This window comes from Oryzias latipes, chromosome 21 (genome assembly GCF_053564925.1).
Source record: "Oryzias latipes strain Hd-rR chromosome 21, Olatipes_Hd-rR_3.1".
Lineage (NCBI taxonomy): Eukaryota > Metazoa > Chordata > Actinopteri > Beloniformes > Adrianichthyidae > Oryzias > Oryzias latipes.
In genome coordinates, this window is record NC_136257.1 from 34,281,520 (window position 1) to 34,307,113 (window position 25,594).

Here is a 25,594-nt window from a genome sequence, read left to right on the forward strand (position 1 = left end):
CTGTGTGTGAGTGCGTGTGTTTGCTCTGTGTGTGAGTGTGTGTGAGTGTGTGTGAGTGTGCGTGTTTGCTCTGTGTGTGAGTGTGTGTGAGTGTGTGTGTTTGCTCTGTGTGTGAGTCTTTGTGAGTGTGCGTGTTTGCTCTGTGTGTGAGTGGGTGTGAGTGTGTGTGTTTGCTCTGTGTGTGAGTGCGTGTGTTTGCTCTGTGTGTGAGTGTGTGTGTTTGCTCTGTGTGTGAGTCTTTGTGAGTGTGTGTGTTTGCTCTGTGTGTGAGTGTGTGTGTTTGCTCTGTGTGTGAGTGTGTGTGTTTGCTCTGTGTGTGAGTGTGTGTGAGTGTGTTTGTTTGCTCTGTGTGTGAGTCTTTGTGAGTGTGCGTGTTTGCTCTGTGTGTGAGTGTGTGTGAGTGTGTGTGTTTGCTCTGTGTGTGAGTGTGTGTGTTTGCTCTGTGTGTGAGTCTTTGTGAGTGTGTGTGTTTGCTCTGTGTGTGAGTGTGTGTGTTTGCTCTGTGTGTGAGTCTTTGTGAGTGTGCGTGTTTGCTCTGTGTGTGAGTGCGTGTGTTTGCTCTGTGTGTGAGTGTGTGTGAGTGTGTGTGAGTGTGCGTGTTTGCTCTGTGTGTGAGTGTGTGTGAGTGCGTGTGTTTGCTCTGTGTGTGAGTGTGTGTGTTTGCTCTGTGTGTGTGTGTGTGTTTGCTCTGTGTGTGAGTGTGTGTGAGTGTGTTTGTTTGCTCTGTGTGTGAGTCTTTGTGAGTGTGCGTGTTTGCTCTGTGTGTGAGTGTGTGTGAGTGTGTGTGTTTGCTCTGTGTGTGAGTGTGTGTGTTTGCTCTGTGTGTGAGTCTTTGTGAGTGTGTGTGTTTGCTCTGTGTGTGAGTGTGTGTGTTTGCTCTGTGTGTGAGTCTTTGTGAGTGTGTGTGTTTGCTCTGTGTGTGAGTCTTTGTGAGTGTGTGTGTTTGCTCTGTGTGTGAGTCTTTGTGAGTGTGTGTGTCTGCTCTGTGTGTGTGTTTCAGAAGTCGGACTTCCTGTTCTGAGCTTCTGGGTGTTTTTGTCTAAAGCGATGATGATGATGATGATGATGGCTGAGGAAGAGCCTGTCTGGACAGGCTGCTCCTCACATTCCTGACTGCAGCTCTGCAGCTTCTGGTGTTTGTGCTGAAGGGAACATCTGAACATCTGCTGAACATCTCAGGGATCCTCCCCTCCCTCCCCCGTAGGATAGGCACTGGGGGGCGTCAGACTTATCTCTGCACGGTTCGCTCGCCGCCTGTCGTGCTCGCCATCATCCCGCCTCCTTCCTCACTCTCACGCAGAGGGACTGGGTTTCAGGCAGCGGCACAAAGAGCGTCTGTCTCCTCGTCCTCAATCAGCCCTCTCCTCCTCCTCCTCCTCCTCCTCTCTGGGTCGCTCTGTCCTCATGCATTTACATTCTCTGCTCTGCTGGGTTCTGTCTCTGGGACACCTCCTGCCCCCCAGGAGACCCCCTTAACCCGTCTCTCAGAACCAAGGACCGGCACCAACGGTCCAGGTTTAGCAATCCTCAGACTTTCCTCTTTGCAGACCCTCAAAGCGGCTCCACCACTGACGACATGGCCCACAAGAAGGGATTCTGGACGGTTCCAGTCAAGCTGAAAGCTTTGAGATGTCCCTGAACGCATCGTCTGTTCTTTGAGCGTCCGGTTCTGTTGAGTCCCATCTCCAGTCCATCAGCTTCACTGATGGCAGGTCAGTGTGGGAGCTCTCCGGATTCCAGGGCAGCCCTGAACGCATCACTGTGGACGTCCAGCTACGACAGATCAATGATGCAGAGACTGCAAATAGAACCTTAGGCTTCATCTGGTCCATTTCTGACACGTCTGAGGCGGTTTGTTTGGAGCGGCTGAGATGACCCCCCCTGCATGTTTTATGAGCTAACCGGCCCGGTACCAGCAGAGAACTGGGAGATTTTCCTCCCATCAGGGTCACTTTCTGATCTCTACTGGGATCAGTCTGAGGAGGGTTTCTGCAGCATGGAGGTCTCCTCTTAGGAACCAGGGACTGCATCGGAGAAAATGATTTCCTTCCTACTCCAACCAAGTCAAGCCCATCCAGACGCCACTCTCCCGTCAGATGGAGTCAACGTTTCTATGGTAACCACTCTCACCAATCAGGAGTGACACCGCCTGAAAGCGGGCTACACGAAATGTGTTCAACGTTTCTATGGTAACGTGGAGACATCAGGCTCCAACTACCTTTATTGAGCCGTCTGATTGGTCAGTTTACAAGTTGATTAACTAGAACTACAGAAAAAACCTCATTCAAAAAAGATTATCAAGAACATTTTTAAAAAGGAATCAAATCCAGAACGGTTCTTCTGACCAATAGAACGAGTCTAGAGGATTTGGCTTCTTGGAGCCACTTCCTGTTTGGAACGCCAGAAGGGAGGGGCCAGCTCACATAGACAGTCATTGGATAGCAGAGAACCTAAACAAATCTGCTGGACAGAATGGGGGGGGGGGGGGGGCAGTCGCGTCCCATCAGAGGGAGCAGAAGAGGCTTCAAACAAAAAACATCCAAACCTTCTAACCAACATGATCCTGTCAGGGAGTCCTTCACAAATGAGATGGAGGTGACCAGAAAGGCTGAAAGATCCTCTTTTTAATGTTAAATGTTGTGGTTGTTTTTCCTCTTTTCTTCCAGGATGCTTTGCTGCGGTTGCTATGGTTACCCGTGCAGCTCAGCCTCACGGTCAGAGTGGAGGCTCAGCAGTATAACAACACTAGCGGGCGTTTGGAGCCAAAAACGTCCCGCTTTAATGGTGCATCGTCGCAGGAAGGATTTCCCGCCAGTCGCAGAGCTCCGCCTCCTCGGTTTCCATGGCAGCAGCTGCTCCTGGACCTCCTCTCCTCCAGACTTACAGCCGGGAGGAGGATCAATAGAGGAATTGTTGCTCCCGTCCTTTCAGGACTGCGGTCAATGACGGCGACTGAGGCCGGGTCATTCATCCACACAGGTGTGGAGGTCAGCTGTCTGAAGCAGCGCCGCGGCGCCAAAACCGGCTCAGACCCGTCACCTCCTGTCAACGGCCCATGGAGCCTCCTGGTTTTCAAAGTTATGCTGCAAACCCAGCATCTCCTGGTTCTGTCCACAGAATGACGTCTGGATGTCTGCAGAACCCGTTCAGAAGGTGCTGGTTCCTCCCGGGATCGTCTTCCTGTTATGGACACGCCTCTGCATGTGGAGGATCACCTCATCATGATGCAGCCCGGTCACACACCTGAGAGGTTCTGGTTCTGATCCCCCCATTTGGAGAGGAGAGCTGCTGCTGGAGACGGTTTGAACGTTTCTTAGAGTTCAGGCAGAGTCCGTCTTTGAGCATCTGAGAACAAAGGCTTCATGAAAACGTCTGGCAGAAGATGGAGAAATGATGGAACAGTGAAGCTCTGCTGTGATCAGGACTGCTCCTTTAGAACAGAGGAACTCTGCAGAACTGAATGTGGACCAGCTTGGTTCCGTCCTGAGGCCTTCGTGGACCTGAACTCCTGCATGGACGTTCTCAGAAGCTGCAGCAGCAGGAGGCGGGGCTAAAGGAGCGCACCCTCATTTCTGAGTCACGCAGGGAGTTTCCCGCTTCACGCGGTCACACATCAAACCCATGGAGGTCTGCCGGGAGGAACCGTCTGCAGGATCCTCGCCGCCGCCAGCATCAGAGCCAACAGGAAATCCCATCTGCCCCGGCGGCTGCCCGCTCACTCACAGACACCAAACACAGCCAAAAACAAGAGTGTTGGGGGGGGGGGGGGGGGGGGGTCTCGACATGTCTGCCATTGATGTATAACACCCCCCCCCACACACACACACACACACTACTCTGCTGTCAGTCTGATCTGAGGGACTGGGGGAGGGGGGGTCCTCACAGAGTTTAAATGACTTTCAGAGAAATGAATGCTTTTCTGTGTGTGTGTATTTGTGTGTCTGTGTATGTGTGTGTATGTGTGTATGTGTGTGTGTGAGTATTTGTGTGTGTGTATTTGTGTGTGTGCATACGTGTGTGTAACAGGAAGTACTCACGCTGACTCTGAAGGCCTGGACGCTGTTGTCCAGCAGCAGAACGTTGCACACCACCTGCGTGTGCTGCCTGTCTCGCTCCAGCTCCGTCGCCCGGACATTGTAGGATCTGCCAGCGGGCAAGCGGAAGCGCGCGCTCATCACGCTCCGACCAGGGTCTGCAGGTCACACGGGGGGGTTAAACATTAGAGGAGGGGGCTTTAGCTTCACACTGCAGATACTGTGTGACGGACAGGTCAAAGGGAAACGTGTCTGAACGACGGTTACAGAGCGGGCCCATGCAGGCAGGGGGGGCATGGGGGGGGGCAGAGCGGCTGCTTCATGAGGAAAGAATGTCAGCGCCATGTCGATGGTCAGCGCCACAACACGCCGCTGAACCGCTGACACATCAGACGCTCACATCAAACACGTTTCTAGAGAGAAAGTTCAATAAAAAACACGTTCAGGACATCTGAGCTCCATGTTCTCTGAGGAACAACGAGTAGCAGAACGTCAGCAGAACGTCTGGAGAACAGCAGCAGAACGTCTGGAGAACGTCTGGGGAACGAGCAGACACTGATGTCTGACTGACCAGCGTTTTCACCGCCGTGCTCTGTGAGCACGGCGGTGAAAACTCTACCTGCATAGCTCAGCGCATCCGTCATAGACGGTGGACTCAGACGTCTGATGAAACAGGAGGACGTTCCCCCACGTTCTGCCGCCGCTACGCTGCAAACTATAGAAGCGTGTTCTCCATCAGACACGTGTGGATGAAGGACGTCCCATGTTTGGACGTAAAGATGCAGGCCGGGCGTGTGTGAAGTGGAACCAGGCTTTGGTGCAGACCAAACAGCACAGTGTGAACGCACCAGGAAGAACGGGTCCAGAACCAAATCCTGGAGAGAGGAGACGTTCCCTCTGTTTAGTGTCTCAGTTGGAGAACAACGAAAAAGACAAAAGTGATTCATCCAAAGGAAGAGAAGAAGGATAAAAATGAAGGACTACACAGCATTACACAGGAAGAGGAGTGCAAAAATAAAAGCACTTCCTGTAGAATTTATTCCCGTTTTCCCTGCAGATCAGATGACAGCTGTGTGTTTATTACACCCATTATTATTATATATATATATTATTATATTATTATAAACCAGACTTTAGTTTTTGGGATGAAATGAAAAATCAACTGTGTTTTTTTCTGCACGTCTGTTTTTCATCGCATTAATTTACCCCCCCCCGTCTCATCTTCAGCTCTTCTGCTCCACATTGTTGCGTCACTTGTTTCCGCAGGGAAACCTCCGGAAGCACGCCGCCAAGATTGCTTCCTGCAGTCAGCAGAGGTTACAGACAGACGAGTGTGTGTGCTGGGTCACTTTGACCCTGGAGCTCCTCTCAGACGGCGCTGCTGCAGCCACTAAACCTTCTTCCTTTTCCTAAGCACACGTTCCTCCATGATGATGACTCACACGTGTACGGTGGCGGTTTCCATGTGAGAACAACAACAGATCCCAGTCCAGATGAGCAAACACTGAATCCCAAACAGCAACCCTGTAACTAAATCCAGACACACAACAGCAAAGCACGGCTTCTAAAGACAACCGATGACTTTAAAATTATTATACTACTGTTTTCTCTATGTGGACACTATAAATACATGAAACAGTCCAGAGGCTTGTTCTGTTATTGTTCTACAGTAAAAATTCCAACAGTGTTTATCTCAGTGAAGTGTTTGCGTCTCTTCCGGTCTGAAGCGTTTCTCAGCTGCTCGCTTTCATTCATTTCTTCTCCGTCTTCTGCTGTCGTGTTTTGCCGGCCGGCGGCTTCGTAGCAGAAGTGACGTAAAACTTGACCCCGCTAAACATTATTAAGTGCTAAACACGTACAAAAACAAGAAAACAGCTGATTTGTGCCCAGACAAGCTTTTCATTTCTACCAAGTCAGCAGAAAGATGCTCAGGTGACAACACAAAAACAAAAATCAACACAAAAACGTGACTGTCCTTATAGATGAAAACAGGAATTCCAGAGAAACAGACATTATAAATATTCCATTATACAAGTACAGGAAATAGTATGTATATGCAATGTTAAAAAACTAAAGAACAAACCTTTTTGCCATATGATGAGCACATTAGGCAAAGCTAAACGTTGAGATGATGTTGACTACACTACCCAGAATGCCTAGAGGAGTCATGAAGCAGGGGTCAGCCGGAAGTGTTGATGGGAAGCTTTTTCTCCTCTTGACACATAAAATACTAAATAAACGTGCTCAGTACACATCCCTCTGCCAGCCTCCTGACTACAATACCCACAATGCTCCAGCAATCCATCAAGCGCTGCAGCTTCACAGGTCACAAACCAACGTTTGTACAGAATTTGGAGCGCCATGTTCCACAGAAAACCGGCTCCAGGTCAGAAAGCACACCGAACCGTGCACTTCTGAGGAAATAAAAGGAGCTTAGAGCATCTGATGGTCCAAACGTACCATCTTTATGATCAGTGATGACATTTGAAAACACAATCTAAGTCGTTTGGATGCAGATCAGACACTCAGACACGGTTGACAGCATGAGCAGCAGCAGCATGTCCAAAGTCTGGGTGCAGACACGAGGAGCTCCACCAGCAGGAGGACAAACCGCTCCCCTGCTCCGAAATGCTAATCAAACATGTTTGACATAAACGCTCGGTTGTGATTACGAGTCTAAATGTCATAGATCTAGAACTTTCTAAGGTCTCAGTATGTCAGACTGGAATCAGGACCTCCTCCTCCTCATCCTCCTCCTCATCCTCATCATCATCTTCAGTCATTTTGGGTTTGGGATCTTCGTCTTCCTACAGATGGAGGACTCTCACCTTTTTGTAAACATCAGAATCCATTCAGCACAGCAAGTCCTGAAGCAGCTTAAAACCATCAAATCATCACACTACCACCACCGTGTTTGACTGTGATGCTTTGAAAGAAAGTTCAGCTTCGTCTCTTCAGCCTGCAGATGGTTTTAAGGAGATAAGTCCAAAGAACAACTGAGAGTCTTAGCAGTGAGTCTGCGGTGGAGCCGCTTTGGTTTAGCTGATCATCTCACGGTTCTCGATCTACATGACGTTCTGCTCGTTCTGTTCCGTTTGCACAGCTAATCTGCTCATTTATCAAAGGAGATTCTCTGATATGAAACCTCAGTGACGCCAGTGAGAAGACTGCTCCTCTGCCATCATCAAGGTGGACTCATGTCAAAGCAGCAGAGAACATTTAATTTAAATCTTGTTCTCTTTTCTCTGCAGTCCGCTGATCAGAACGTTTGATGAGCAAACATCCACAAACAAACTTCAACCCCGCAGAGGTTAACAGGAACTTCCCGGATGAAACCTGCAGAACCTGCAGCGAGGAGCAAACCACAGAAGCATCACACCCGAAAAACCAACAACAGCAGCGCCACCAACAGCATGCAGTCCTCCCACACGACAGAGGAGGGCGCTATGTCAGCTACTGCAGCAGCGGGTCGGTTAGTCAAGTTAGACCAACCCAAAACACGCACGCCAGTCACAGCCTCCAAGTCTGATTGACCTTCTGACTACCAAATCCCAGAGTCACACTGCAGCTTTCCACCTGCACATTCCTGCAGCATCACCACCCCCCCCCCAGCTGCTGCTCACAGGTCTTGGGTGGGGCCATCAGCAGCCAACGCCCTCTGACCCCTGAAGGCCTGACCTGGAGTCAGAAACAGCAGAGGACTGGAGTCTGGTCCAGGGTTCAAACACCTTTAAAGGAAGTGGGATAAACAATCCCAACATGGATCCTCAATTCTAAAAACTTCATTTTTTCACATTTAGTTATTGTTTTACTGCAGAAACAAAACGCTCACTCCACTGGCTCCGCCCCCTTTCCTATCCCTCTTTCTTCAGGCAGAGATCCATCAAACCATCAGTGACAGATCCAAAGTTACAGCTCTGAAAAAAAAGAGTTTGGGTCAGGATACCGAGACCTGAAGTCTGCAGACCCTGAAGAAAGCCGGACCCGACCGCCGTCCTCCCACAGCGGCTGAGCTGTCACATGACGAAGGGGGGGGGGGGGGGGGGGGTCTCCATTCTATAAATAATGGGTGACACCTGAACCCCAGCGTGACCACAGATTCGAGGCCACGGCGCCTCCACGAGGCCTTCAGGAGCCGCAGGTCAAACCCACCTCCGTTTGTGCTCCTGCAGATCGGAGGACGCTCCTCGCAGGAAGGAGGGAGCAGCAGCCCCCCCCCACCTGCAGCCCAAAGACGTGCCGGCACACGCCGCCGCGCCAACAGGTATGCACGCCCAGCAGCAGGCGAGCGAACAGCAGAACACGCAGGAACGACACCCTCAGCTTCACCGAACCTGAAAATGAATTTGAGCTTCAGCAAAGCTCCTCCCGCCCAAATGTCATCACGCCGCCACAGCCCACGCCACACAACCCACCCCCCCTCAAAAAGAGGGTGGGAGTTTGAGTCTCAGTGATAAAGTCCTGACAGAGCAGTCGGCCCATCTTCCTCAGTTTGAGGAAGATAAAAGCCTCCAAACAAAGAAACTTTCATGTTTATTGAATGTTCAAAGCATCAGCGTCAAACCGCCGCATTTCTGAAAGACGGAAGCACCACGTGCAGCGATCCACAGGAGGGACACATGTGACCACAGGTCAAAGGTGAAGGTGTGTCTGACATCTTCACATGAGAAGCTGAGGTTTCACTGAAGGAGATTGTTCACAGAACCACCGTGGAGTATGGAAGCCATTCTGGAGCATAATTAAAAATAAAAGTCAAAACCAGAAATGCTTTTCATTTTCAACATGAAGCTGCATCAAATGATTCAAAATCAAAATGAAAAATCAATCCATCAAAATGCTTTTTTATCTTCTATTTAATAACGGTTGATTCTGTGTCATAATTGAAAGGAAAATGCAAAGAGGGGATTGTATTTTCATGTGCTTTTTTTCCTCGCTGCAAGGACCCAAAAGAAGACGGGTTAGCATTATGCTAATATGTGCTAAAACATTAGCCGTGGACGTACTTAACTAGGGCTGCACGATATAAAGAAAACTTGCGATGTGAGGGATTAATATTGCGATAACGATTTCATCCTAGGGTTGGGCGATGTCCCCTAAATTGGCCGTTGACGATGTTTGCTGTCAACCAACCCCCCCCCCAATGATGATATCGTTGGTGGCGGGGGTATTTTTAAATTTTTCATTCTCATAATTGCTATCCGTTATTTTATTTTATTACTTTATTTCCCAACTAATGACTAATCCGCGATGATCCAGTATAAACTGAGGGAAGTGACTTTAACAAAAAAAGTAACAAACAAAATAGAAAAGAAGTGGTCCGCTCCCGCACTTAACTAGTGAAGTGGACCGGTGGAGCGCGGACTTACAGCTTTGTGTTTGATGGGAAGGGGGGGGGGGGGGTGTGCTTTGTTACATGAGCGCTATGTGTGGGAGATTTAAGACTGCGATCCGTCCCGCAGCTCTTGGGGAACGGGCTACCGAACTCAGAACCGGGTCTAAACGTGTGTCTGAGCACAGCTCGGATCGTCAGCACACACAGCGGTTTGAGCTTCAAAGCAGAAATGTCGCTCAGTCCTTAGAAAACATTCAAACAATCATGTGGATTTGTGTTTCCAGTCGTGTCCCGACTAAATAAAAGCTGATGTTATTCTTATATGTTTACGTGCAGCCAGCATGCAGCGCCACCCAAAGCTAATGTTGTTAGCCCGTGTTAGCATACTGCTAATCCTGGCTTCGTTCAGAAAAAGCACTGACCACACGGATTAAAATTCAAATGATGAGCGAACAGGTGTTTCATAATAACCGTAACATTATTAAAAGCACGTTTAGAACATCGTCTTGTATATTACCGAGCTGACATGTCAATGTAACTAGCCGCTCGGCGCTGTTTAACATCGTTTTGTATTGAATTGTTACATTCAATAAAGTTTGGAAAAAAAATAGCCGCTCGGCGGAACTTATATCCTTTTCCGGTTTTCAAACCCTACTGCGCATGTGCGAATGATTTATTCCGATGGAAAGTGTGACCTTAGTGAACGTTTGTTATATTCTGAAAACATTTTTCTGGGCCCATGTACACGGTTGGATTCTAATCCGACCATTGATCCCATCAAGATATTTTGTACATGTAACCGCGGCTTATGGTGTCGACTCGCAACGTGGCGGGGGCGTGGCATCACGATGGTGTCTCTCCATCGGGATGTCAGTCACCCATCACGATGGACGATGATATCGTCCATCGGCACAACCCTACATCATCCTTTATTTTGTTCTGGAAACACAAATTCCTATGATGGTTTCTCAGATCGAAGCAGCATTTCCTTTTAATTATGACACAGAATGAGCGGTTTTTAAGTATAAAATGAAAAAGCATTTTGGTGGATTGATTTTTCATTATAATTTTGAGTCCAAAAATACAGATTTATTCTGAAAATGAAAAAGCATTTCTGGTTTTCACTTTTATTTTTAATTATGCTACACAATCACTTCCATAGCGGAGGAGCGGCTCTCTGAGCGCAGCACACGCGTTCGCGTGCAGACTCCATGCTCCTCAGAAACTGCAACCACTTCCTTTATTGAAGACGTCATGAAATGATGAAGAACCCAGAAAAAACCTGAACGTTTGACCAGACGTCTCCATAGCGGTGACCCGGTGACCCCTGAGCACGCCGGAGCGGTGGAGGAGCTTCAGACTCCACAGTGAGGAGATGAAGGGGTAACAACATGCGAGGCATAAGAAGCAGCGTGCACATGTGGGAGGGGTATTAATGGATCTCTGTGGGTGTGATGAGGTGAGGATGGGGAGGCGGGGGAGGATGGAACATGTTGTGGTTGGTACACGGGGCCAAAACAGGAAGGCGTGGGCCCACCTGACACTTTCCCCAGAGCTCCTGCACTCTAGAAAACAAGCGTCTCTGCTCCCGACAACGCGGGGCACGTTCTCTCCCCCCCCCCCAAGACCCTGACGGGTCTTTAGCTGGGGGGCAGGAACTCAAACAGCCGATACGCATCTAGTGCACCTCGTTTTGTGCGTACAACCACAGCTTGCCCCGGAAACTACCCCCCTGGTTTCTGTTGATACCTCTCCTAGAGCAGCGACCTATTTACACACAGGTCCTGCAATGGCTAACGCAACGGCTAATGCAACAGGTCCTGCAACCGCTAATGCAACAGGTCCTGCAACGGCTAATGCAACGGCTAATGCAACAGGTTCTGCAACCTCTAATGCAACCGCTAATGCAACAGGTCCTGCAACGGCTAATGAAACAGCTAATGCAACAGGTCCTGCAACCGCTAATGCAACAGGTCCTGCAACCGCTAATGCAACAGGTCCTGCAACGGCTAATGCTACCGCTAATGCAACAGGTCCTGCAACGGCTAATGCTACCGCTAATGCAACAGGTCCTGCAACACCTAATGCAACAGGTCCTGCAACGGCTAATGCAACAGGTCCTGCAAAGGCTAATGCAACAGCTCCTGCAACGGCTAATGCAACCGCTAATGCAACAGGTCCTGCAACAGCTAATGCAACAGGTCTTGCAACGGTTAATGCTACCGCTAATGCAACGGTTAATTCAACCGCTAATGCAACAGGTCCTGCAACGGCTAATGCAACAGGTCCTGCAACGTTAATGCTACCGCTAATGCAACGGTTTATGCAATCGCTAATGCAACAGGTCCTGCAACGGCTAATGCTACCGCTAATGCAACAGGTCCTGCAACGGCTAATGCAACAGGTCCTGCAACGGCTAATGCTACCGCTAATGCAACAGGTCCTGCAACGGCTAATGCTACCCCTAATGCAACAGGTTCTGCAACGGCTAATGCTTCGGCTAATGCAACAGGTCCTGCAATGGCTAATGCAACAGGTCCTGCAACACCTAATGCAACAGGTCCTGCAACGGCTAATGCAACAGGTCCTGCAAAGGCTAATGCAACAGCTCCTGCAACGGCTAATGCAACCGCTAATGCAACAGGTCCTGCAACACCTAATGCAACAGGTCCTGCAACGGCTAATGCAACAGGTCCTGCAAAGGCTAATGCAACAGCTCCTGCAACGGCTAATGCAACCGCTAATGCAACAGGTCCTGCAACAGCTAATGCAACAGGTCTTGCAACGGTTAATGCTACCGCTAATGCAACGGTTAATGCAACCGCTAATGCAACAGGTCCTGCAAGGGCTAATGCTACCTCTAATGCAACAGGTCCTGCAACGGCTAATGCAACAGGTCCTGCAAGGGCTAATGCTACGGCTAATGCAACAGGTCATGCAACGGCTAATGCAACAGGTCCTGCAACCGCTAATGCTACGGCTAATGCAACAGGTCCTGCAACGTTAATGCTACCGCTAATGCAACGGTTTATGCAATCGCTAATGCAACAGGTCCTGCAACGGCTAATGCAACGGCTAATGAAACGGTCAATGCAACCGTTACGGGAACTGGTTACTTACAGGCCCTGTGATGCATCACAGGGCCTGTAAGTAACCCCCCCTGCTGAAATCAGAGAAACCACTAGAATGTAACGGCTCCTGTAATCATCCCTCACTGCCCCCCCCTGGAAACACTTTTGTTTCCATGTTGATCCATTGACACCCCCCCCCCCCCCCCATTGTGTTTTTACACAGACACATGAGAAAGATGAAACCGTCTGCATGGACCCCTCAGAACCAGAACCGCTCATCCAGCAGTCAGGTTCTGACCCAAAAGAAAAAATTGGATTCCAGCATTTTGGTCCAACTAGAACTAGAAAACATTCAGAACTTCAAACACCAGACAGGAAGTTCTGGGGGGGTGATGAGTGGTGTCCCCCCCCCCTCCCCAAGCAACTGTGCCCTCCGGCCTCCTGATGCATTCAAGGCTGTTCCAACAGCTGTGTGGAGCAGCGACCCGCGGACTCTCGTCACACAGGAGGCCAGTTATAACGGGTGGGGCAAATACATGGGGGGGGGGGGTGCTGACGCGCGGGGGGAGGATGAACGGAGGACGAGCAGAAACACGCCAGGAAGCAGCTGCAGCCGCATACCTGAGGGTCGTAAAGGAGCAGAGGGAACCTGCCGTCAGCTGAAACAACTTCCAGCTCGCATCACCTGAGGGTCACATGACCGGCTTGGAGGAACCCTGAACCGGTGGGGAGTTCAACCAGCAGCTTCTGTCAGAACCCACAGCCTGCTGTGTTCCTGCAGCCGATTCTGAAGCATCTCCTGCTCGCAGCCTTTTTTGGACGGGTCCAAAACCAAACGCCGTCCCACATCTGCCACCTTCCGTTTGCCTCCGTTCAGAGACGCTCTCAGGAACCAGCTGCACCTGAAGCGTCCTGCAACCAGAAACCCGTCTGTCGGCAGGTTTAAAGCCAACACTTCAAAGCGGAGGTTCCTCTGCGGCGGTTCTGAGGAGCTCCGACGCCAGCGCCACACAGAGTCCAAAGGAGGGCCTCGCCTCGCTGGTGGAATCACGCCGCGAGTTCTGCGGTTGATGTTTGGCATAAAACTGGGCGGCAGTTTAGCTCAGCCGGTAAAGCAGGTCATCCAATAACCAAAGGGTTTGTGGTTCGATCCCCGCTCTCCCCAGCCAGCTGTCGCCCCCCGAGCGCGGCTAGTCTGCAGCTCACCGCTCCCCCAGGGGACGGGCCAGATGGGCAGAAGAATTTCCCCACTGAGGGATAAATAAAGGATCAATTATTATGAAAAATTCCCCGTCTGCTTTTAGAATCAACAGAAACGCTTTGAAAACTTTATTCTGGTTAAAACGGTTTTGTTGTGTCTACAATGACAACAGAGGATTTGGATTCAGGCAGATTTGGTTTCTGGGTGGAATGGAGAACCTGGTTCCATGGATCTGAATCCTCCTCTCCCGTAGACCTCAAACGCATCGCATGAGGGTTTCTGAAGAACCTGAGGTCTGAACCGAGCGAGGATCTCCTGACCGCCAACGTTTTCCAGCCGGCTGCAGAGATCCTGCCGAGCAGACGGCTGCAGACGAGTCCTTCAACTGGGACGACGTCTCCCAGCAGCTGGTTTCCCGTTCCAGGATTCGGGTCTTCCTCCTTCCTGAGGGCAGTAGAGCGTTCTCCTGTGGGGGGGCCGTCCTGAGGAGGAACCACAGTCCCGTCTGCTGACAGACGGCTGGTAAAGGCTGTTGGGTATACAGGGGCTCCCAGAAGAGCCGCCCTCCAGAACCGGGTCGGCCTCAGAACATCTCTGCAAGAGCCCGGAACCGGTCTTTGGACCGAAACCGGTCTCCTCATCTCCTCTATCAGGCTGCAGAGCAAAGCCAGCGGGCAGATCAATGCTCTCCCATCAAACTCAGTGAGGAACTGGGGGTGGGGGGGGTCCTCCACCCAGCAGTGGGTGGAACCGTCATTTTTTTTTTTTTGGAGAGGGGGGGGGGGCTGGAGAACATCAACACAGCTGTGCTCATCTCAGGTGACTTTAGTCTGACCGCTAACCAGCTCCATGGCAGATACGGATATTTCTGGTGGTGAAACGCCGCCACACACTGATGCTCCAAAGCAGCTTCACAGAACCTCCAGAACCTCCAGCATGAGGTCTGGAGGCCTCATGATGACTAACACAGGTGCAGGCTTTTTACCTGCTGAAGCTTCACCTGGAGGCTCCGCCCCCACCTTAACCCAACAGCTCACCTGAGGACCCGCCCCCTCCCGTTTACACCTGCAGGTCTGAGTCAATCCTTTGCAAACGGATTCAAGGAACCACTGGACGTCATTTTTGGATCCAATTAAACCCACAGACCTGCAGAGAACACGAGGAACGTCTGCAGGAGTCTGCTACTGGACCAAGAGGCCAGGACAAGACCTGGACCTGGAGGCCAGGACAAGACCCGGACCCGGAGGCAAGGACAAGACCTGGACCTGTAGTCTTTCCGGTTGAAACCAAGCGTTTGAGGCCAAAGACAGACGCCACGTTAGGTCAGCGTTACTAAACGAGATCCTGAGAACATTAATGCAACGAGCAGAGTCATCAGAAGGTATTCATGCTAGCTGAACTGGATCAGAACAAAAATCCAGAAACTAGCAGAATCGAACAGAACTTGGAATGTTTTTGCTAAATGATCAAACCCATTTTTCCGTTAAACCAGAAATAATTCCATAATCCTTCACAAAGTGATTCAGTTTACAGCAGAACATTGGAGGATCGATGTTCGGACCACTGGTTCCTAAGACGCTTCTCACATTACAATGATGAGAACATCAGGAGGTTCTTCTCAATGCAGGACTTACTCGGGATTCAGGATCCAGGTACATGATACAGGTACTCTCATGACTGCTGCTCCTTCAGTTCTGAATGAACACCGTCCCCACCAGAGCGCCATCATCACGGCGTCCCACCAGAGCGCCATCATCACGGCGTCCCACCAGAGCGCCATCATCACGGCGTCCCCACCAGAGCGCCATCATAGCACGGCGTCCCACCAGAGCACCATCATCACGGCGTCCCCACCAGAGCGCCATCATCACGGCGTCCCACCAGAGCGCCATCATCACGGCGTCCCACCAGAGCGCCATCATCACGGTGTCCCACCAGAGCGCCATCATCACGGCGTCCCACCAGAGCGGCATCATCACGGCGTCCCACCAGAGCGCCATCATCCCGGCGTCCCACCAGAGCGCCATCATCACGGCGTCCCACCAGAGCGCCATCATCCCGGTGTCCCACCAGAGTGCCATCATCACGGCGTCCCACCAGAGCGGCATCATCACGGCGTCCCACCAGAGCGCCATCATCCCGGCGTCCCACCAGAGCGCCATCATCACGGCGTCCCACCAGAGCGCCATCATCACGGCGTCCCACCAGAGCGCCATCATCACGGCGTCCCACCAGAGCGGCATCATCACGGCGTCCCACCAGAGCGCCATCATCCCGGCGTCCCACCAGAGCGCCATCATCACGGCGTCCCACCAGAGCGCCATCATCCCGGCGTCCCACCAGAGCGCCATCATCACGGCGTCCCACCAGAGTGCCATCATCACGGCGTCCCACCAGAGCGCCATCATCCCGGTGTCCCACCAGAGTGCCATCATCACGGCGTCCCACCAGAGCGGCATCATCACGGCGTCCCACCAGAGCGCCATCATCCCGGCGTCCCACCAGAGCGCCATCATCACGGCGTCCCACCAGAGCGCCATCATCACGGCGTCCCACCAGAGCGCCATCATCACGGCGTCCCACCAGAGCGCCATCATCACGGCGTCCCACCAGAGCAGGATCACTACCAGAGCGCCATCAGCACCAGAGCGCCGTACCCACCAGAACGGCGTCCTCACCAGAGCCCCTCCTGGGCGACCCACCGAGGTACTGATCCATGCCGGGTTCTCTTCCTGCTCATGGAGCTGAAGCCCAAAGCTCTGATCTTCTGGTTCCATCAGCAGTTTTCAGAACCCCCCCCCCCTCTGCTTTTGGAGGGAAAGTGCTGTGATCAGACTCATCCCGGATCCTGCAGCACCACTGACCCGATTCCCTAAACACAGAACTGGATTCCCCGTGAATCCGGGCAGAACTGCTGGACCAGAGCAGAGCGGGAAGATCAGCTGATATTAAGGTTTTAACACAGCTGACAGATGTCCTGACAGAACTTCAGCAGAAAATTCTGCAGAATCTGGATCAGAATGGAGACGAGAGGATCCACAAAGAGCATCTGACCATCATAGTAACGGAAGCCTGAAGGTCTCATTTCCACCTTCATGTCTGTAAGGAGCTCAGAGGAGGAGAGGAGGGAGGATCCCAGCAGTGGAACCGTTGGCGACCCAGAAGATGTGGCGCGAACGGTGAGGAGATTACGTCATCGAGGAGAGGAGACAAACAGAACCTCACGCATCGACTTGCAAAGACGGGGTTTGCCGACTTGCCCCAACATCTACCGCAAAAAACCCGCAGGAGGACCGCACGCGCGGCTCCAGATCGCAACTCATCCATGTGAGCCGCCTGGATGCGTGTGTGCGCGTGCGCTAGATGTCAATAACCACACTGCCTCGTGCACAAAAGACCAACCGCACACGCATAAATAAACAGATGCCATTTTTAAAGCCACATCAGTGTGGGACTCTGTGAACGCACGCGCGCCTCCATGGCGCGTGCGCCAAGCCAAGGAGCGTTTACGTGCAGAAAGATGCGGGAGGCAGCGCGAGCGAAAACGGCTAGCAAAAAAAACACACACAACACAACAATTGACGGCTAAACCTGCGGGGGGTCCACGCAAAACACGCAGGAGAACGGTTGCGTAAGAGGCCTCAGCGTTTCTGCAGCTTTAGCGGCGCACAGACACCTGGGTAAAGTGACAGCGCTAAGCTAGCCCGCTAGCGTCAGCTGGCCCCGGAGCCGGCCCGCGCGCCTCCCCACTCCGCGCCGCGCGCCTCCCCACTCCGCGCCGCGCGCCGCCGTCTTACCGTCATAAACTGCTCCAGAGGCGTCCAGGTTTCGGGGCGGAGGAGCGCTGAGGGAGAAGAGTGTCTGAGCGGCCGCCGAGCCCGGACATCCACGCTCAGTTCGCCAGCAGCATTCTCTTCATCGGCGCTGCTTCACAAACATCCACCCAGCGGAGCGCGGCCTCCTCCGGGCTCCACCATCAGACTGGCGCGGCGACGACGGATAATCCACAAGACAGGAGCCCTCGCAGCGACCATTGGCCGAACGCGGCGCCTAGCGGCTCATTTCCGCCGAACCACGGACTAGTGGGATCCTCCGCGGGACGGCGAGGGCCTAGAACCGAGCTCCGGCGGCAGATCGGCTCATTCGGGACCAGAACACGGCTCTACTTTTCGCTCGCAGCGTCTCGTTGTTGTCAGCGCGTCCCGATCCTGCAGCTGCTGCCTGCAGCGACCTGTGCCCACGTCATCACGCAGCCGCGACGCACAGGGGCGTGGCCTTGCGACAGAGCGCGGTGCTTTTGAGCGAAAATGCAGTCCGCGGGGGGCGGGGGCACAAAAACAGTATGACACATCCGGGACTTCAACTGCCCGGTCCGAGCGCGGGTCAACCGGCAGCAGGTGAGCCGCTCAGGGGCGGCCATTAACGGAACCAGCAGCCCCCCACCCGGTGATCTACCTGAAGCCTGTCAATCAAGTTTGTTGCCATAACGACAGGTCTCCAGAGCGTCATTGTTTTGACTGGATTGGATTATACCGGGATTATCACCAGAATGAAACACGACAACATCATCTGCAAACAAACAGACAAAAAGCAAAATGACTGATTTACTCTGAATGTTAGATAACCGCACGGAATTCACTGATTCTGAATTCACTGAGATGAATCTGGATTAGATGGATCTCAGATTATATTCAGTGGTAAAATTGGAAATACTGCGCTGTTGTCCAATTTTATGTCATAAACAAATTGCGTCCGGATTGTGGTTTATCTCATCATAGTTCATCACAAATGCACAAAAACGTTCTTTCACACTTTTCTTACATATATCACGACATAAGATCTATGATCCGTAACATCAGATGAAGGGATTAACAGTCACATGGATCAAGCAGCGGAAAAGTCACCTCCATTTCCTCCTTCTGGTGAAATCCTATTCTTTGTAGCACAAAGACCAGAGTCTTCAAAGTGAGGCATTAGTGAGGATCAACACTATTTATTTCACTTCCATCAACTTTCCTGATTCTGTTGGCGGCTGCACCTCTGATGGGGGGGGGGTCACCTAAACGAAGTCTGGGATAAATAGTTAATAATAAAATCTGCATCCAGATGATTTTCATCTGTGTGATTCAATTCAATTCAATTTTATTTGTATAGCCCAAAATCACAACAACAGTCGTCTCGATGGGCTTCGAAGTAAAACATGAAATCAAAGGATCATGAATACAAAGAGTTCAATAGGAAAATACTAAAATGAACTAACAAACTGACTAAGCTATACTGGCATCCCTGCCCTTAGACCCCCCTTCTCTGTGAGGAAAAACTCCTAAAAAAACGGATTCCGGAAAAAACGAAGAAACCTCAGGGGTGCCCACATGAAGGAGGGATCCTCCCCCAGGACGGACAGGCGATTTACCAGAACTCTTAGAGAAGAATTAACTTATCTAAATCTACAACTACATATATAAAGTCCAGCAGACGAGCTTCATCCAGCCGTGGTTGTGGGGACAGTCAAAGGTGCGAGTCGAGCCGGAGACAGGAACCACAGCCAGGTGTAGGAGCAGGAGCAGAGACGAGGCAAACGGTCAGGAACTGGAGCACGGATGAAACAACTGGAGTCTGGAAGCACTCCCACTCCCCAGGAGGGGAGAGGAAAAGAGGGACAATACATGAATCCCTGCACCAAACAGAGGCATGGAGAACTAAATGATAAATTATGATCAAGAATAGAGAAGAGGAAGGGTAGAAGTAGATGAGAAAAGAGGACAGAACCCCAGAGCACCATAGTTACCCCAGCTTCAACTTCTAGCAGCCTTTTAAAAGAAATAGTTATTAAGTTTAATTTAAACAAACTAACATTAAGTTAAATAATCTCTGAATACTAGCTAGTCTGACAATAATCCTGTCCACAGAGGAATGTTTTCAGTCTAGCTTTGAATGTAGAAACTGAGTCGGCCTCTCTTCCATGAGCTGGGAGTTTATTCCATAAGACAGGGGCTTGGTGGCTAAACGCTCTACCTCCAACCGTACTTTGACTAATTCTAGGAACCACAAGCAGTCCTGCATTTAGTGAGTGAAGTGTTCTGATTGGATGGTAAGGGACTATGAGGTCCTTAATATAGGACGGGGCCATTCCATGTAAGGCCTTATAGGTTAACAGGAGGATCTTGAACTGGATTCTGGAATCAACTGGGAGCCAATGGAGCGAAACTAACACAGGAGTGATGTGATCTCTTCTGCTGGTTCCAGCTAACAATCTAGCTGCTGCGTTCTGAACAAGCTGGAGACTTCTTAAGGAACTCTTAGGACACGCTGCTAACAAGGAGTTACAGTAATCCAGCCTCGACGTAACAAATGCATGGATGAGTTTTTCAGCATCACTCTTAGAAAGTAGATTTCTGATCTTAGCAATATTCCGCAGGTGAAAAAAGGCAGTTCTACACGCCTGAGATATGTGAGCCTTAAATGATAAATCCTGGTCAAACAAAACCCCAAGGTTTCTAACTGTGGAATTGGGGGCTATACTTATGCCATCCAGGGAGACTATCTGAGCAGAAAGAGCATCTCTGAGGTTTTTAGGACCAAGTATAATGACCTCAGTTTTTTCTGGGTTCAGGAGGAGGTCATTAATTGTCATCCAGGTCTTGATGTCTCTGATGCAGGCGTTCAGTTTCTCTATATCGTGTCATAAAACCACATTTGACCATTAAGTACGAAACCAAAGCAAAATTTGAATCTATTTCAAAAAAAATTGAACCAAAATTGATAACTTGATACAAAATCTCTGAAAAACGAAACAAAAACCTTTTTAAAGACGTTTCCTCTGCAGCCGCTGATGAATTAGGTGTCGGTTATTAAAAGGGAGGATTTCTGTCTAAAACATGCAGAAGTTCGGTGTCCCCCCTCCTTCCTGTTCAGCAGGGCCATGAAATTACTCAGAAAACGGGTTGGATTTCCTGAAATCTGTTGTTCTTTTTGTAACAAGGATATTAAAACAACTGAACTTCTATTCTTTGAATGTTTTTCTTCAGATGCCTTTTGGGATGATATACATTATTGGCTCCTCCCCAAGATTCCATGTTTTCCAGACTTTTCTATGAAGGACATCATTTTTGGGTTTATTTTAGGAAACAAAGTAATAATTTTAAATGTTCATTCTGTCGATTCCTTACAATCAAATCATATTTTTCCACATTTCATAAAGAACTTTGCTTTTATTTTCATCCGTAAACTTCATGGAAAATAAACTTGCAATGAAATTCTAAATTATCAAATAATTTAGTGTTTTGACAGCCCCTAAGTTAATGATCATTATAATGTCCCCCTGCTTTGTGTTTAACCTTACTTTATGTGGGTCTGTATTGTTGTGTTGTTGTTTACTCTTTTACTTAAATGTATTACTGTTGTTTACATTTTTCGATGTCCGTTCTAAATGTCATTTGACAAACTCCTCGAACAACTGCCACAAGATTGTAAACCTAGTTTATCTCTTCAATAAAAAAGAAGTTCAGCAGGGCTGGGGGGCATGGGGTGGGGGGGCACGGGGGCGGCCCGGCAGGCCGATGCTGACCCCATGTGGTTGTGCAGGGAACCGCGCCGCACAGACACAAAGCTCCATTGTGAGGAAGATTACTGGAGCACAAAATGAGGCGACTGATGAAGTGCAGAGCAGAGAGAGGACAATGACGGCAGTGTTGCTGATGAAGAGGACGGAAACGAGAGTCTAAATCCTCTTCTTCAACACAATGCTCGCTTGTCTGCTTTAGCTTTGGAAACAAAACACACACATGCTGCTCAAAGGCACCACGGCAGGGAGGACGCACGCTGCTGCTCTTTCAATTCCAATGACCCGACAGGAAAAAAGCTCCTCTGAATCAATGTCTGAGCCCCGACCCCCCCCCTCTGACCCCCTGGAACCAAAACAGATCATTTTCTGAAGAAAGTTGAACTTTTCTCCAAGTGTCATAAATCTGTGAACACGGAAGCGTTTTCCTTTACTCCACTTAAAGAGTCACAGCAGAACCATCAGCTGTTTGGAGTCAGCGACAAAAACCCAGAATGACCCCTAAAGGTCGTCACCTCCACCCACCTTCAACCAGATCACGGTGAACACACACAGACCAGCGTTCAGCATCTTTTTAATGAGAACAACTTCTGATTTCCAACACTTCACACTTTGTCCTCCTTCAGCAGAGCCAGAAGCCCCTCCCTCCTGGACGTGTACGGCGTGTGCTTCAGCTGGAGGATGTGGGCGGGAAACAGGTTCCCACTGGGCGCGTACATCTCCTCGCCTTTGCGGCCCATCAGGGAGCGCAGGGTCTTATTTCTGGACAAGATTTTGTCGTAAAACTCCACCCCCCCTTTGGCGTACTGTGGAGACACCCGCGCCGCGTGCCGGTCTGAGGCGTAGTCCGTCCACTGGCTGACGGCGTCTGAGGTGAGGAAGTAGGAAACGGCGCCAATGCTCAGTGCCACCATGTTGGCCACGCCCCGGAGCAGGGCGGAGCCGGCGTGCAGCCCGAACACCTGTTTGAGCAGGACGCTGTACACCCACACCCCGCCCAGACACAGCGGGGCCACCGCTGCGTTTAAAACGGGGCCCCCGGACTGCAGCCGGACCACCTCTCGCGCGATGGCGAACTTCTGCGCCTCCGGGGAGAACACCAGCGCCTCCTTTAAGGCGGAACCAGTCTTGGTGGTCCAGTCCACCGTTTTGCCGTTGATAAAAATGTTCCGGTTGGTTATTCCGCTCAGGTCGGCGGCGGTGCTGTTGAAGTTAGCTGGGATGCCAATCTGGACCCCCGCAGGAAGCCACGGGACTCCGGCGCCAACGGGGTGGAACCCGAAGGAGGCGAAGGCAGAGAAGCTGCTGGGGGATTTGACCCGGCAGTCCGTCAGCACCTGGAACAGAAAGACACCTGAACACCAGGCTGGTGTCACCTCACTGCAAAGGCTTCTGGGAGTCCAGATCTGCTCAGAAGCAGCACTCCACACGGAGGAGCATCTGAGCAGAATTAATCTACCAGAGTCCGATTTGTAACATCAAAATGGACCAAGTGCCCCCCCTGTCCATCCTTTCCTGGAGGGGGCGTTCCACCTTGTTTTTGGCCTCACACTTTTTATCTGATGTCAGATAAAAACCTTCAGAGCTGCAGGTCTGAAGAAGGAGACCATCACAGCAAAGACACACGAACCCAGAAATTCTGACCAATCATGTTTTGACGAAGATCAGAGACCAAAAGATGGAGACCGACTCCGTCTGTGAGGACCAACATCCTGCAGAGAAGCTGACAGTCTAGTCTGAAAACATGCATCTCCCCCTGAGAGGAGCTGATCCGGTTTGCTTTAGGTTTTCTGGTCATTCCAGGTCGGATCTGAACCATCTGGAACAGCCAGCCGCAATTGGCTCATGTTTCAGCTAACTCTGCATACATGAGTCAGCCATGATCTGCCTCCATCTACCCCTCCTCACACGTCCTTCTTCATCCATGAACCTCATCTTCCTCTCTGTCCTGGTATCTCCAACCTTCTACCATCATCATCACTGTTCCTCCTCTCAAACATCTCCATCTGCTTCCCTGCATGGATCTCCAGAACATCCATGATCTGATCCTCTGATGGATTCATTCCTGATCCATCCTGGTCCCACAGAGAAGCTCAGCATCTTCCTCTCTGCTGCCTTCAGCTCTGCTTCAGAGTCTCTGAACCAACAACATGGCTGCTCTCACCACGTCTGCTACACCTTATCCTTTGTCACACCTGAAACCTTCCTCCACCTGTTCCAACCTCTTTACCTGTGTGTTCTTCTGGACTCTCCACCTTCTCCACCTCTGCTCCCTTGACCTCACCGCTCCTCTCGTTTACACACAGATACTCCGTCTGACCTTTGGTTCTCTCCTCTCCAGAGCAAACCTCCACCTCTCTAGCTGTCCCTCCACCTGCTCTCGTCACAGAGCATCATCTGCAAACATGATGGTCCACAGAGATTCCTCTGTAACCTCTTCTGTCAGTCTGTCCATCACCATGGAAACAAAGAGCTCAAAGCTCCCCTCCACCTTGATCTTCTCTGTCGCGCCCACAGAACATCTCACGGCTGTCTTCCAGCTCTCATCCGTGTCCCGGTCAACTCCAACGCTCTTTGACCCTCCAGGCCTCCTGGATCCTGTCTTAGACTTTGTCCACATCTACAAAGACACAAAGCGGCTCCTTCGGACCTTCTGCAGAAACACCCTCAAAGCAAACATCTGGTTCTCTTTCTCTGCATGAAACCATTCCGTTGCTCACAGATGTTCCTCTAACTTTTCCCATAATACATTGCAACGCATGGGCCTAATTCCTCCCTGGTTTAGACATCTCTGCACCTCTTCATTCTTCTTAATAATAGAACCCCAACTCTTCTCCTCCGCTCTTCAGACATCTGCTCTTCTTAAACAGTCAGAGACTCTTCTGCCACCTCCCCTAAACTCTTTCAGACCTCCACAGGTATGTTGTCAGAACCACCTGCCTCTCCACTCTTCGTCCTCTTCATCCTCACTGATCTTTGCTTCTTCCTTTGTCAGCTTCATCTTCTCTAAAGAGAAACCGTTTTGTCAGACAGTCTAATCCGGCTGTAGGACACTCTCTGCAGCAGTGACCTTCAAAGGGAACACCTGGATGAGGAACGACCTTCAGGTCTGTGTTTGCCTGAAAATCCATTTTCTCTGGTGAAGCGTTGACACGTTACCTCCTGAAAAAGCCTTTCCAGTTTGTCGGACAGCTCCACCGGCGCCCCCTTGTGCCAGGCCTGGTAGAGCTGCCGGTAGGACAGGTCTGGACAAACGTGGTAGAACATGTTGGCGGCAAAGAGTCCGCCGCAGCTCGCCACGAGCAGCGGTGTCCGGTACTTCTGAAGGAGCACGGAGTAGGTCAGGAAACGGGACGCCATCACTGCGGTTTGGCCTGGTCTGGTGAAAGAGAAAGGAGCATCCGTGAACCTCCTGCAGGAGAAACTCCACCTTGAGCAGGACTACGGGGTTACCTCCAAAGGAAAAGGACGTTATTTTAATGGGGTGAGACATGAACCCGAGCTGTGGATGAGCAGGGAAACACCTGAAGCATCCGGTGGATTTATTCATCTATAATCCGTCATTCTGACGCAGCAGCAGCAGGTTATAAGAAAACGAACAAACTTCCAGGACTGTCTCAAACAGTTTGAACACATTAACCGCTCCACATTGTGCTGGTTGGAGGGACCTTTCTCTGTAAAAGCCTCCATCTTTGCTGTAGTTCAGGAGTCAATGAAGAACACTCTTATTTTGAAAGGGCCTCAGCATTACATTCAGAGTAACGGGATTCATTTGTACACGTTTGAATAGAATTAAAATTCAAACACGATTTTATTGATCAGAAGCTCCAGATCGACTTTTCACAGAGTCACGTGACCTCTGCGTCATTGTTTTTACAGGTAAACCTGTGGCTGCTGATTATTTACCTTTGCTGTTTCTATTCAGGTCAGACATTTATCAGCTTTTAACACAATAAATACAAAAAGCTGCTAAATGCATCCCATAATGACAGCACAGGGACCGGAAGTCCACATTTTCTGATGCATTTAAAGCTTTCTGGAAACCTTTGTGTTAAACTCTCTCCCGGTGAGACTTCAGTCCAGATCTAAACCGGAACCGTTTGGATCCGTCTGAAAGCCTCGAAGCTTCACACTAAAGCAGAAACGACATGAGCGCGAGCTCCGGACTTGAGAGAAGAAAGCATACTGACGGGTTTGGCTCTTCGGCACGCGGACAGCTGCGCTCCTTCAAAACATCTTACATGACAGATGAAGGTTACCGCAAAGCAGCTCGGCTGTCGTAAAGACCAACGCTGCTTTACGGCGGAAGGTTAGAGGGCGGGGCCGCCTGTGGGCGGAGTCCAGCGTTTCATCAGGACTGAAGGGCGTCGGTACCAGAACCATCGCTTCTTTTTC

The 25,594-nt window shown here is 50.6% G+C and overlaps 2 protein-coding genes across 6 annotated transcripts in view; both read right to left on the reverse strand.

The window, feature by feature from the left end:
* Positions 1 to 18,372, reverse strand: part of ptpn4a (protein tyrosine phosphatase non-receptor type 4a) — a 37,085-nt gene extending 18,713 nt beyond the window's left edge. Inside the window, exons 1-2 of one of the 2 annotated variants that reach the window (XM_023950763.2) lie at positions 17,436 to 18,372; positions 4,038 to 4,192 (exon numbers count right to left, since the gene is read on the reverse strand). In XM_023950763.2, the coding sequence (XP_023806531.1) occupies positions 4,038 to 4,175 (138 nt within the window). In that variant the 5' untranslated portion in view covers positions 4,176 to 4,192; positions 17,436 to 18,372. The remainder of the gene's footprint in view (positions 1 to 4,037; positions 4,193 to 17,435) is intronic. The other variant, XM_023950764.2, reaches the window with a different exon arrangement.
* Positions 18,373 to 21,756: 3,384 nt separating this feature from the next.
* Positions 21,757 to 25,547, reverse strand: tmem177 (transmembrane protein 177). 4 transcript variants are annotated; one of them, XM_023950719.2, is made up of 4 exons: positions 25,390 to 25,494; positions 24,653 to 24,701; positions 24,359 to 24,578; positions 21,757 to 22,536 (listed from the first exon to the last, which is right to left on the reverse strand). In XM_023950719.2, exons 3-4 carry the CDS (start codon positions 24,557 to 24,559, stop codon positions 21,805 to 21,807), a joined length of 933 nt encoding a protein of 310 aa, XP_023806487.1. In that variant the 5' UTR covers positions 24,560 to 24,578; positions 24,653 to 24,701; positions 25,390 to 25,494; the 3' UTR covers positions 21,757 to 21,804. The 4 variants fall into 4 exon arrangements, with proteins under 4 accessions (XP_023806487.1, XP_078795367.1, XP_004086954.3 ...); XM_078939241.1 differs by having other exon boundaries at positions 25,106 to 25,400; XM_004086906.5 differs by lacking the exon at positions 24,653 to 24,701 and having other exon boundaries at positions 25,390 to 25,547.
* Positions 25,548 to 25,594: the final 47 nt, after the last annotated feature.

Bases quoted from the DNA above. Each gene is read 5' to 3' on its own strand.
- tmem177 (XM_004086906.5), bottom strand. From the start codon at position 24,559: ATGGCGTCCCGTTTCCTGACCTACTCCGTGCTCCTTCAGAAGTACCGG. The intron at 22,537-24,358 runs GTAACGTGTCAA...TTTCTGTTCCAG, and splicing joins TGGAAAGGCTTTTTCAGGAG to GTGCTGACGGACTGCCGGGT.